Source organism: Podarcis pityusensis, assembly GCF_964106645.2.
Source record: "Podarcis pityusensis genome assembly, chromosome: 8".
NCBI classification, from domain to species: domain Eukaryota; kingdom Metazoa; phylum Chordata; class Lepidosauria; order Squamata; family Lacertidae; genus Podarcis; species Podarcis pityusensis.
The window spans coordinates 33,153,822-33,167,050 of record NC_138033.1 but is presented as its reverse complement, the minus strand read 5'-3'; the positions used below and the strand labels follow the sequence as shown (position 1 = coordinate 33,167,050).

At 40.8% G+C, this 13,229-nt stretch overlaps 1 protein-coding gene across 3 annotated transcripts in view; it reads right to left on the bottom strand.

Annotated features, from left to right (window-relative positions):
* KPNA6 (karyopherin subunit alpha 6) overlaps positions 1-13,229 on the bottom strand; it is a 32,302-nt gene that overhangs the window by 6,659 nt on the left and 12,414 nt on the right. For all 3 annotated transcript variants that reach the window (XM_081019677.1, XM_081019678.1, XM_081019679.1), the window contains exons 2-10: positions 11,438-11,574; positions 10,296-10,391; positions 9,870-9,969; positions 7,548-7,642; positions 6,184-6,315; positions 5,172-5,260; positions 1,509-1,608; positions 740-903; positions 28-106 (exon numbers count right to left, since the gene is read on the bottom strand). In XM_081019677.1, coding sequence (XP_080875803.1) covers positions 28-106; positions 740-903; positions 1,509-1,608; positions 5,172-5,260; positions 6,184-6,315; positions 7,548-7,642; positions 9,870-9,969; positions 10,296-10,391; positions 11,438-11,574 — 992 coding nt within the window. The remainder of the gene's footprint in view (positions 1-27; positions 107-739; positions 904-1,508; positions 1,609-5,171; positions 5,261-6,183; positions 6,316-7,547; positions 7,643-9,869; positions 9,970-10,295; positions 10,392-11,437; positions 11,575-13,229) is intronic.

Here is a 13,229-nt window from a genome sequence, read left to right as displayed (position 1 = left end):
CCATTTAACTCTTATTCCCAACGTCACCTGGGTCTGGATATCATCCCCCGTCACAATGTTGCCAACAGCTCGCAAAGCTGGGGAGGCCACCTTGTAATCACTGTGCCTGCCAGGAGAAGAAGAAAAGGAAAAGATGCCCACCTTATTACCCAGCAGAAGGAACACCCCAATCTCTATCTCAATGCTTCACTCCTCTTCACACTAGCTATGCTCTATCATTTTGAGTGTGGTACTTCTGCCCTACTTAAGACATCTACTTTATTTTATTTATTTTGTACGATTTATGCACCACTTAATTGTGTGTAAAAAAAAAAAAACCCCAAAGAAAAATTAATGGTGCTGTTCACATTATCCCACCTATTTATTCCATTTTAAATCCAGTGTGTGCACACACACATATGCAGGGGCTGGTGCCATTCCATGCTTCCTATGTCAGAAGGTCTCAGTACCTATAATGTACATTAACATTATCCCCCTTCTGATGAATGGAAGCCACTCTAGCCATAATAACGGTCAATATTAATTCCATATACTGCTTTTGTAAAACTTCCAAAGGGTGCCAACATTTCTCTCAGGCCAACATGTGGCTATCATTGTGCACACATATCCCTGTCATGTAAGAGAGATGTCCTCCTATGAATCCCAGCTATAGAGGGGAGGCAACTCTGCCATTACACACACACACACACACACACACACACACACACACACCAACATCCTTCAGAGGCTGGACACTTACATCAGCAGTTCCACCAGTCGCCGACACACCCCTGAATCTATTACAGCCTGGATTTTCTCATTGGGGCCATCCGACAGGTAGGAGAGGGCCCAGCATGCATCCGCCAGCAAGTCTGAGTCACTGCTGAAGAGTAAGCGTGACAGGACTGGCAAACATGATGACACCTACCAAGAAGCACAATCGTAAGGGAAAGATAGTAAGATCCCAAGAGAGGCAGAATGACAAATAAGCCCATGACCAATTGGGGTTGGGGACCAGGACAAGTTGCAAGCATTGAAGGAGAATGCCTGAATGCCTGTCAACTGCAAGACCAAACTCTTGTCCAACTTGACTGATAACATAAAAATCCATTTTGGGAAAGTGGGGATGGATTGTTTGAACCAATGGCCCAAGCTACAAATCTGCCCCCCTTCATTTCCCTTACCCTGGGCTTGGGGCTGTTGCTCACAATCACTCTGTCTACTGGAGAGCACAGCAGGGTCACAGTGAGATGTCCGTGTAGAAGAAGCTCATGGTGGGCTATTCCTGGCATGCTCATTACTTCGCACACAACCCAGGGTTAGCAGTGGATATTTTTGCCAAGGGCCAACCCTGAAACTTTCTTCCAGATGTAGTAGTTTCTTACAGACTTTTTGGCCCCACATTACAAAATATGAAGCATGTGGGTGGAGTGTGGTTGTGGGCATCTACTTCAAATAGTATAGTCTAGAGTTCTATGACATCATTCTGTGGAAGGTGCCAGGGCAGAGGCCACACTTTTATATCTCACCTTCTCAAATTCAGGGGGTGGATTTTTCCCTCTGCACAAGTTTGACAAGGCCCAGACAGCATTTCGTGTCATTGTCAACCTGGTGGATTTTGTGAGGAGTCTGGAAAACAGGCAAATTATACTTTATATAAATATTACATTGCTAAATATAAATCTAGAGATTACGATTGTTTGTTCTTACAGTCATCATTTTTATCAGTTAAAACTCTTCTAATCCTTAAGTCCTTTTCCGTTCAGCGACAGCTTGAATTCAAGCTGAACTGCAAAAGTAGAAAAGGAGAATCCGAAACACACCCAGACCTTTCTGGTCTGCTTAAAGGAAAGCTGAGTTACCTCAATCCAAAATCCAAAATGCCTACTATGCAACAATGAACACTTGCAAGATACGTCTTATTTCGCATCATCAAGTTTTATCCTGCCTTTTCTCCCACCTACTCAGGGCAGCTTCTGTGGGGTATCCTATTTTAACATTTGTGATTGACAGGTGGGCTGTCCCACCCAACTATCTTGCAGCCAGCTAGCCGTCAAGCACTTGGGAACTGCAGTGCAAGGGGCTTTGCAAAGTGCTGAGCACAGGGCTGGCAAAGCTGCTTTCTGCAGGGACCAGCTATGTGACTGACTTCCCCGCAGGTAAGTCTACCACACAGCAGATCCAGCCACATCTCTATCTGCCCCACACCAGCATCATATGTAACATCAGGTGGGGGACAAGTAAGCAAGATTTGGGGGTGGGGGGAGGGAGGACCATCTTGCGAGCCAAACTGCAAACTGTGCCAGGCCACATTTGTCCCATGGGCTGGAGATCCCCCAACCATGACTTAGGAAAGATTGCTTAGGCTGAGAGAACTGGATCATGGTCTGTTCTGGTTGAGGGCTTCCTATAAGCATCTGGATGATCATTGTGAGAACAGAACACTGGAGATGTGTTTGGCTTGATCCAGCAGGACTGCTCTTATGTCACCTAGCAAATTTAAATGACCAAGTGGAAACCTGAATCTATTAGCCTCTCTGTTGCTCAACTAAACATGCTTGTTTATTACATTTATATCCCACCTTTCCTCCAAGGAGCTCAAGGTGGCATATAAAGTTTTCCTCCTCCCCCATTTTATTCTCATAACAGCCCTGTGAGATAGGTTAGGCTAAGAGTGTGAATGACCTGAGGTCACTGAGAGATGAGTGGGGATTTGAAACCTTGTCTCCCAGTTCCTAGGTCTTAACCTATCTATCCATTCATTCATTCATTCAATTATTTTTAAAAATTGTATACCACCCTACACCCTTAGAGCTCAGGTTCACAATATAAAACTGGCTCTCATCCACGTTCTGATCTTCACCCACCATTCCATCTTCCTTCATTATCAGGAAGGAAGGAAGGCCTTGCACATTTTTCCCTGAGCAGAGATCTTTCCCACACATCCCTCCTCAAGTGAGTCTTATCACTAGCATCATGCTAAACCACCATGGGCTTCTTGCAATCAAAAAATAACACGACACAATTAAAAAACAAAAATATGCCACAAACATTTAAAAACAAATCCAATATTCTCATATCTTTAACTGTCATTACCTTCTTTCTTTGACCTCCTCCTCCTCCCTTTTTTTGTATCCTGATTATTAATTGTAACAGCAAATCCTTTCCATATTTCATAATATTCTGTCATTACTTTACCTTAATCTATTTTAATCTTATCTTACTATGAAAACCTTAAAACTTAAAACTTAAATCTTATTTTTACCAATTTCTCATAACCATAATATTCTTACATAATTCTTTAAACATTTTTACTAAAGCCAAATAATTTCATTCCAACATTTTTCTAACATTCATCAATTTTATAAAACAATCATAATAAAAGAAATAACAATCCAATCTTCATCCAGCGTCTCTTCCTCCTGGACCCGGGTTTTGTCAGTCCTTTCTATCCCATCAATCTAGCGCATTAACCTGGTAACCTTATGTCCGAGGCCCTTAAGTCTCTTCCATGTCCCTTCCACAGCTCTTCTTCATATTTATAGCTATATTTTCCTTTATCTCCTACTTCTTTCACTCTTGGGAGCTCCAGCTTGACAATGCTTTTGATCCTTCTCGACAAATCAGCCCCTTTTCCATAGTCCCCACTAAGTTCCATGTGGTATTTAAGAACATGTTTCAAAAACCCTCCAAAATTAAGAGCCCCCACAACCCCAAACATCTCACAGCCCATTGCCAGACTCGAAAAGCCCAAACCTCCCTGCATAGGGGGGTCTATCCAACCCCCCATTTCCAAACCAAACCAAACTTTATCTTTCCAAATCTGGCTTTTTCCAAGTTCATTTATCAAATCCAAGAATTCATGTTCCTGCTGGGCCGCAGCTCCCTCCATCCCTGGCGCCCAAGATTCAGCAACATCCTCTTCCCTCATCTGTTCTGTCAGGGCACACTCCTGATCTAATTCCTGGGTGGGCTCTATATAATATCCCACTGCCTGTCCAAAATTTCTAATCGCATCAGTCATAAAATCGGTCTTCTCATGTAGCTGTTCCAGTAGGGCACTTGTTTTACAGAAAGCACTCAACAGAGCTTCTGAATACATTGTCCTGCAAGGTCAGAAGACTATTCCCACGATCGTAATCTGTAACAGCTGCAAGCTTCCCGATTCAAAATTGGTTACAGTTTCACAGGCTCCCTCTAGGGGAAAGACTTCTGCTTGTTCTTTTCTTTTAAAAACAAATCTAACAACAAAGTTTCCTTTTTCAGATATTTTGTCAATATTTGTTCCTTTAAAATGCGAAGGGGAACAATGGAATCACTATGTATCTCTTCCTTTAGCTAACTGTCAAAAACGTTTGTCTCTGGTCAATGAGCTTCAAAGAACGTCAGTCCTGACACCCCGCTCCAGGATCAAGACGGTGGAAAGTTACTTTACTTTACACTCACTTCTGCAGGTTTAAACAGTCCAGAAAAAATCCCCCCTCTTCTCCTGCTTCCGAAGGGGGTTCCACAATTTTAAATGATGAAAGTTAATCCTTTAGAAACGATTTTCAGAACTTTAGTTTGCTGTGTCTTTGCTTTAATCTATCTACAAAGAAACGGAAGGCTGACTTCCTGTTTAGACCTTCCCGTTTCAGTGCCAAATTAAGTTAAACTTTTAAGTCCAGTTTTCCTTTCTGCTCACAAATCCTTATTTAGAGTCCAATTGTCCGAAACTTAAGTACTCACGGGTGGTTGTTTTAAAAGCCAAATTGTCCCAGGAAAAAGGCAGCGCTCTCCGGCAACGGCTGTGCGGCTTCGCTCCACGGAAGAAGCAGTTGACTCTCAGCACCGCGCCATTTCCCCCTCTTCGCTCCGGAGCCCGTTAGTGGGTTCCTTTGCGGGTTGGGGGGGCGCTAAAGGTGCCCGCCGAGTCCCATGGTCACAGGCTTCATCCGCCTGTGATTTTTGAAAGGGTCCCCGCTTTGCCGTAGCGGAAAAGACCCGATTCCCGTGGAGCTGTTCCCTCCAGTTCAGAGGGAGTCCGCCATTGCCGATGGCGCCACCCCGGAAGTCCACCCTTCCCAGGGCAGTTTCATGCCACCTAACAAAATATTTACGTCCATGGCTGTAGAATGGAAACAAAGTAACACACGCACACAGGCATTGCTAAGGAGCACCCGAAGTCGGAGTTTCATGCAACAGCTACTCACAACAACAAGGGAGGGAGGATGCCACAGTTGAGGACGTAATCACGGCAGGCAGAACTGTCTCCAGCAATGTTCCCCAGTGCCCAAACAGCCTGGAAGAAGAACAGGAGCTTCAGCACTCAGTCATTGAATGGAGAGGGAATGGTGGAGCAGGAATCCCTGGGCCCCCTCAAAGAATCCAATAACTTGCGGCAACTTTCAGCTATTTGTCATTTTTGCAATTAAAACGTAGCAAAGCTTTTTTTTCCTGAGAGTTTCTGCACACACCAATGTGGGCAGCTGTTAATTGCTGTAGGGAGCTACTGCCAAATGTTTGGTTGAAATCAGTGTAAAATGCATCCCTAGCATTCTGATCTTGCTCTCTCTACTTTGAATCATTGACCCACAGTGATTCAAGCTCCTATGTTCCCTTGCTGCCCCATTCCCGTTCTTGCCAACTGCTCTTGAGCATGCCTACAAAGCACTAATGCCACCACAGGCCCTGCCCACTGCTCTGAGCAGTCAGGATGCTTTTGTTATTACTATTTATTAAATTTATATACCACCCTTCATCAAGAGACCACAAGGCAGTTTACACACACACAAACACACACCGCATTAAAAGGCCATAGATTGATTAACAGCCCAAGGCCTGGTTGAAAAGGAATGCTAATGATATGTAACTAAGGCACCTGGCAAGCCTCCCTGGAAAAAGCATTCCACAAATGGGGAGCCACCACAGAAAAGTCCCATTCTCGTGTTGCCACTCTCTGGGCCTCCCGTGGAGGGTGCACATGAAGAATAGTATCAGATATTGACTGCAGGGTCTGGGTCAGTTCATACGGGGAAAGACAGTCCTTGAGCTTTCTGTGACATCACTGCAGCTTTGTCAATGACACTGAAGAGGCAGGGTAGGGGCTTCACAAGCAACAGGGAACAGCCAGTTTTTCTATCATATAAAAGCTTTGCAGCAAAGAAATTATTTGGAACTGCTCTCCCACAGCTAAGCCAAAAGCTCTCCCTGAAAACGCCTTACCTGCTCTTGGACATCTTCAAAATCAGAGCTCAACAATTCAATGAAGATCGGAACTGCTCCAGCTTCTATTACTATTTTGGTTTGTAGTGAAGTGCCCGAGGCAATGTTTGTTAATGCCCATGCAGCTTCAAACTGAAAAGTAACAAGCAACCAATTAAAGGAAGTCTCCAACAGAAGTACACTGTACAACAGAGCAGTGGCCCCCAAACTCCCCACCCCAAACACTTGAAAATCATTGATGGACATAGTGAACCACTTAATGGTTTTTCTGCCTGTTAGAGCAATTGCAATGAGCTGTGTGAGATACTGCGTGATTTTTAATTGTCTTTTTATTGCTTCTGTTATTTCTAATTTTGTATTTTATTGTATTACAATTCGCACTCCACAAAATTCAAATCGTACTGCAATAAAATAAAACACAAGCAACAAAAAAGCAATAAAAATACAATTAAAAATTCAATATTAATATTTTATACGGACATGCCATGGACCACTTGAATGAAGGACTAGAGTTTGGAAATTCCTGCAACAGGGGATTAGTTGTCCTGGATTTTAGCTAAAGCAAGTCAAAACTGACTTCTCACAGAACTGTTCAGTTTGTGCCTTGAGAGAAACATTTCACAGAGCAGAGCATTTCAGAGGTTGGACACTTTGTTGACATGCCGTGACCAGGGCTGTGGTGAAAGTTCAAAGGACTTAATCAAATTTTCTATTGGGAATGCACAAGCAAAATTTGTTTGCTTTTTTAAAAAAATTATTCAAAATTAAAACAAAACATATTATCCAGAAACATATCATCCTTATTTCCCCATTTTTCCTCCCTCCCCCCACCCTCCCACACAAAATCCACCCAAGTACAAACAAAATTTGGAACCCCTACTCCCCCCTTCTGCCAAAAAAACAGGAGCCATTTTACTGATTCTCTGAAGATACAAAAGACACCCTCATGGAAGAAGTTTACCCATTTTAGCTGTAGTGGCTAAAGCCTCATTTTTAAATTTTTAAATTTTAATTAACTTTAATTTGAGAGAGCACTGCCTCCATTTTATTTTCCCCACCATGCCCCAGATTGATGCTGTGTCTGGGATCGTGGGGGAAATGAAAGGTAGTCAAACAACAGAACCAAAGTCTATGGACATCACATCATGTAAGTGAGCTTTTATGTTATAGGTTTGTGGGTGGATGCTTAACATTTGGTGGGAAGGAAAGTACGACCACAGTCGTGGCTACAGTCACAAACAACCCCATGCAAAGGCACAAACACTAAGAGTGACAACGGGGCCAATTTAATTTCCAGAGAAACAGATGACCACCTTGTTGATAGCACTGAACACCAAATGCAAAGGAATCTCATTCTCACTTACCTGCAATGTGCAGTTTTCACTTTTTTTGAGGAACTCCACAAACCTGTCCACCACACCCTGAGTATTGATCACTTCATCTATTGGAGGATTGGGCTCTAAACATAGGGGGAAAGACTACTGTTAACACATACTTTTTTCTCCACGACACCAGTGGTATGCTAAAATAGCACTTAGGTACTTATTTTGTAAGCAGTTAGCACAGATAGTGATGTGAGATGAGAATATTCTCCGGAGAATATTCTCGAGAATGAGAATATTGTCTGCTAGAAAATTCTCCACAGAATATTCTCCACAGCTCTCTTCAGTTTTGCCTTAAGAGTTTGTCAGACACAAAGTATGCTTTAAAAGCTTTGGCTGTAAAAGAAGAAGTGGAAGATATTTTATCAAATCATATAAAGTCCCTGATACTAGATGAGGCAGTATGTTGGCTAAGAGTACTAAAATTTCATGACCTTATTGCTCCAATAGTGAAATGGATAACATTATTAGAATCAGACACACCAAAGTTAAGTAGGGTGGTTGAGTCATTACAGAACTAGAAGATCACTTTGAAAAAGTGATGCCTTTGAGCAAGAAGAGAAACAGCTGAAAGAGGCAGTTAAGAAAAGAAATGGCATTGCAGCCAATTCACTTTCCTGCAAATATCCTTCATCCCAAGTATAATGGTGTTCATTTATCACGAGATGAACAAATTCAAGATACCAAGTTCACTGATCTCAAAATATCAGCAAGTCTACCATATAATGCACAAGATATTTTGGTACAGCAAGCAGCATAACGTGCTAAGGAAGATTTTTTTTTAGCAAGTCATATGTATTATATCATTTTCAATGCATTAAAACAAATATTCTCCATTTTAAATGAAAATTCTGTATTATTCTCATTAATCGAGAATATTCTCGAGAATATTCTCCAAAAGATTGTTCTCGATTATTTAACATCACTAAGCACAGATGCCCTTTTTATCGGTTTCCATCACTGACACGAAGGCAAGATATTTGTTCCGACAGCTGAGGTTCTCAGCATTCAATGAAGGCTACACCTGAGGCAAGGGAAGATTATGTATTGACAAGCGCCTAGCTCCTGCATGTGGTGGACAACATAGAGCTCAAGGTCAGAAATCTCACCACCACCAGGCCATCCGTATTTTCAAGACTCTAATATTCTCAATTAAAATGGCCATTGCATTAAGAATATAGCATAAGAACGTCAGAAGAGCCCATATAGTCCAGCATCATGTACTCCAAGTGGCAGTGGAATACCTATGGGAATCTTGCAAGCAAGACACTGGTGCAATAGCACTCTCTCCTCACTTGCTATTCCCAGGAACTGATAAACAGAGGCAGACTAGAGACAGAACATAGTTTTATCCTCCATGAATTTGTCTAATCCTCTTTTAAAGCCATCAAGATATGAAACAGATCCCACAATTTAATTATGCACTATGTGGATAGGTACTTTCTCTCAATGACTCACACCCCTTAATCATTCAACATTCAGCTTCATTGAATGGTCAAGGTTTTAATGTTATGAAAGACAGCGAAAAACTCACTTTCCTACCCACTTTCTCTATACCATGCATAGGTCTACAGACCTCTCAAATCACTCCTTGCTCATCTTTTCTCCACATTAAGAAGCCACAAATGCTGCAACCTTTCCTGATTGGAAATCAGGGTTGCTCTTTTCGTAAACTTTTCTAGCTCTACAATATCCTTTCTGAGATGGGACAACCAGAATTGTATACAGTATGCCAAGTACAGTCACACCATAAGATTTGTATAACAGCATTATGACATTGTCACTTTTATTCTCAATCCCTTTCCTAAGGATCATTAAAATGGAACTTGACTGTTTCACAGCTGCCACTCACAAGGTTGACATTTTCATCAACTGATCCACTATGGCACCAGTTCAGGTTCTATTTGTATATATGTGATTTAACCCTATGTTCAGGTTTGTTTAAAACCATCTGCTTTCTTCATAAGAAGCTCTTCAAATTAGGGCCAACAGGGCATACATACATCCATAGGCACTGTTGGAAAGGGTCAAGAAATGGTTTAAAAATCTAAAAACACCATCTCTCATTCCAAGAACAATCAGGGTTGAAAGGTTATCAATATTCCAACCCCACGTTTGTATATCCCCATTCTTAACTTATTATACTTCACCTATTCAGTCCACTTTCATTTATGATTTTTTCATAAGTTTCTGGCAAACTATTTCAGCAAATAAAGCATCTCAAGGTCAACCAAACAAACAAAATACACACAACATTCCTACAATTTCTATTTACAATAGAAAATTCTAAATAGCTATATTTACCTTTTGAAAGCAGTTTCCTGAAGCGTTGGGTAGTTAGTAGCTGAAGATCAGGGTCCTCAGAGAACAGCATTTCCACCATCTCCCTTGTGATTACACCTTCCTGAAAAAAGCCCATAGTAACAGTCCTAAGGCTAGTTCTTCAAAGCAATGCCCAAATCTAACAGTTCTTCAGATGAGAAACTACCAAACTGGACCGAAGAACATGCAGGTTTAGATCTTGTAAGGTCCTTTTATTTCATTTTTAATTAATAAACCAGGTCCTCATCTTACACCTCTGCAAAAAAACTAAAAAGGAACAGCAGAGGGTAAATTAAGTTTACTTAAAACAGTTCTTCATTTCTGTACTAGTAAGATTATAGTGGTATAAGCCAAAGCACAATAAATGCCATTAGATGGGAATATGACACAGCTTCTGAGAATACTTACCCCACCTGTGGTGGAACTGACAAATGAGTCTACATGAGGACTGTCAGACATAGCAGCATCTTCATTAATTAGCTCCACATTTCTTCGTTTAAAGAGCTGAAATAGAAAATGGATATGTATCAAATCAATGGCAAACAAAAATGCCAAATGTTGGGCATAAGCAAATGCCTTCAGGTCACTTAAGTCCCCTTCACTCTTTGAAAGCAGGGTTCTGTTTGTTCCCATCAGCATTTAAGATTCATCAGTCATGAAATCCTCTTGTGAGGACTCTTCACTTCTAAGAAATCAGAGGTCTAGGACACAAATTCTATAATAGTGCAGTAGGACTGAAGAGAAGAAGAGTGTGTGCACTGCTGGCAATAAACAACAATAAACAACCCTTTTCAATCATCCAAAGCAATGTTTACTTCAGCTGCAGTTAGCTTAGCAAGAGACACAGCTCATCCTGGCTTGCTACTCGTTCCTCAAGCCTCACGATCTACAGGTTCTGAGGGGTATAATTTGTGGTTTGCCTCCCTCCCCTCCTGCCCCCTCCCCAAATCCAATTTGCAGAACCACATCTTCTGAAACAGATACAGAACAACACTAATTGCAAGGGCCACAAAACTCCTCATCAGGAAACACTGGTCTCTTACACAGTGTTCAAGTTGTTGAGCACTGTGTAAAGGCACTGTCTAGAAATTTAGTTTATTTGCATTTTACTGAAACTTCATATAAGGGCATTTTTGAGATACAAGTGGGAGATCAAGAACAGTAGTTTTGTTTATTAAAAGGAAAGGCTCTCTAGTACTTCCTCTTATTACCTGTTATGGTAGCATACCAGATCAAAGACAGCCCCAGGTAATGCATGTGTCCACTAATTAAAACTGGAACCCACCCACCTACCTGCAACTTTAAGCTGTCAAGTGGTTAGGTCAATTCAGACCCCAATGTTTTATTATCCATTTTGTTGTTCTGCCAGCTGCCTAGGAACCGCATAGCCAGTGATGGCAATGACCAAAGAATCATTTACACAAGAAGTTGAAACTCATCTGTCTCCTACACTCTAGAAACACAGAGCACAGTCAGAAGTAGAAACTATCAGCCTGGGCCATATTTCTGGTCAACCTACATGCCCTGCTCACCATCCACACAGGAGTTACCTGCTGCTCCCGCTTCTGTTTGCGTAGCTGTATCCCTTCTTCTTCTCTCCTCCGGCGCATCTCCTCCGGGTTCAGTGCCTTGTTTTTGTAGCTCTTCATTCTGTAATTGTTCTCTTTTGCTGGGCTCGCCATGGTTTCTAACAGCGGAAGAAAAGAAGAGGTCATTTTTACTCCATTTCTTAGGGAAACCAAAAGAAAATAGGCATAGTCCTCAAACGTAGGCACTGTTTTCAACACTTGCCAAATGGTACCAACAATCTATTTGCAGATGAGGAATATATCGTGCAGTGAGTCGGGACATTGCACGGATAAGGCTCCCTATGCTCTATCCCAAAGTATGGCTGGGAAAGACTCCTTATTGAAACCCTGGACCACTGCTGCCAATCAGTGTAGACAATACTGGGCTAGATGGACCAATGGACTGAATCAGGATAGGCAGCTGCCTATGCCTTAAACCTCCACAAAACTCTAGTTTTTTTAAAATTTCTCCTATAGGAAGGTGTACACACACACACCCTATCTAAGAGCAATGAGCCCAGAAGGGAAAATGAGTAGCAGTTCATTTCTTTTTTTTATTATTTATTTATTTTGCCATATAAACCTGCAGATTTTATTTTCCAGCAGATGGTATGTGTGGGTGAATGAAGATTAGGTGATGTTCTCAGCATGTAATCCACCCCACTACTGTCCATTTAATTAAGTGCCAGATAATGTCAAGATGACATACAGCTTCAAGGACTCTTTCTCTTTGATGGTAGAGCAGGGGTTGATGGAACTGAATCAGCTAGGATTCAGATTTCTTTTTTTAAAATATATATTTTATTTTATAAAACAACTTTCTACTTCTTTTTCTGTTGCACGTTGTTATCCATCTTATTTAGTATTTCAGTATTTATAACGGAACTTGTTTATTCTAATAGGAATTCTGATTTTTCAATATGATTTTGCAAGTATCTTTTAAACACCTTCCAGTCCTTGTTTATCTTCTCTTTTGAGATCCTTCCAATTTCTCCCATTGTTTTGGATATATTGTAATTCTCCAATAATTTGGCAAGCCACTCTGTTTTTGTCGGCATTATACTACTTTTCCAATTTTTCGCAATCAATATAGCCTTGCGGCTACTGTTGCATATAAATATAATGTCTTATCTTCTTCCTTTAAACTTCCTGGCACTATTCCCAATAGAAAACCTTCTGATGTTTTCCTAAATAAATATCTAAACATTTTTTTCATTTCGTTATATATAGTTTCCCAAAATTGTTTGATATTTAAACAATTCCACCATATATGCATCATAGTGCCTTTTTCTGTGCTGCATCGCCAGCAGACATCACCACAGTTTTTATTCATTTGGCTATTCTTTCAGGTGTTAAATACCATCTATGCTGTATTTTAAGGTAATTTTCTTTCAATATACAACACGCAGTGAATTGCATATCTTCTTTCCACAATTTCCCCCACTGTTCAAGCATAATATTTTCCCCAATATCTTGCACCCATTTAATAATGGATGCTTTAACCAGTTCATCCTTTGTTTCCCACTCTAAGTTCAAATTGTATAATTTAATTTTTTTTCTTGTATTAAATATTTATCGAATTTAGAAATTTCTTTTTCAAATCCTATCTTTTTGCCTTTCGCTAATCTATACTTAATTTGAATATATTGGAACCAATCACTAATATGAACTTTAATTTCTGTAAAGTCCTTTAATTCCAATTCTCCATTTTCTTCCTTTAATACGGTTTTATAAGTGGCCCAGTTCTCTTTCATATTTAATTTTTTCACTGTGA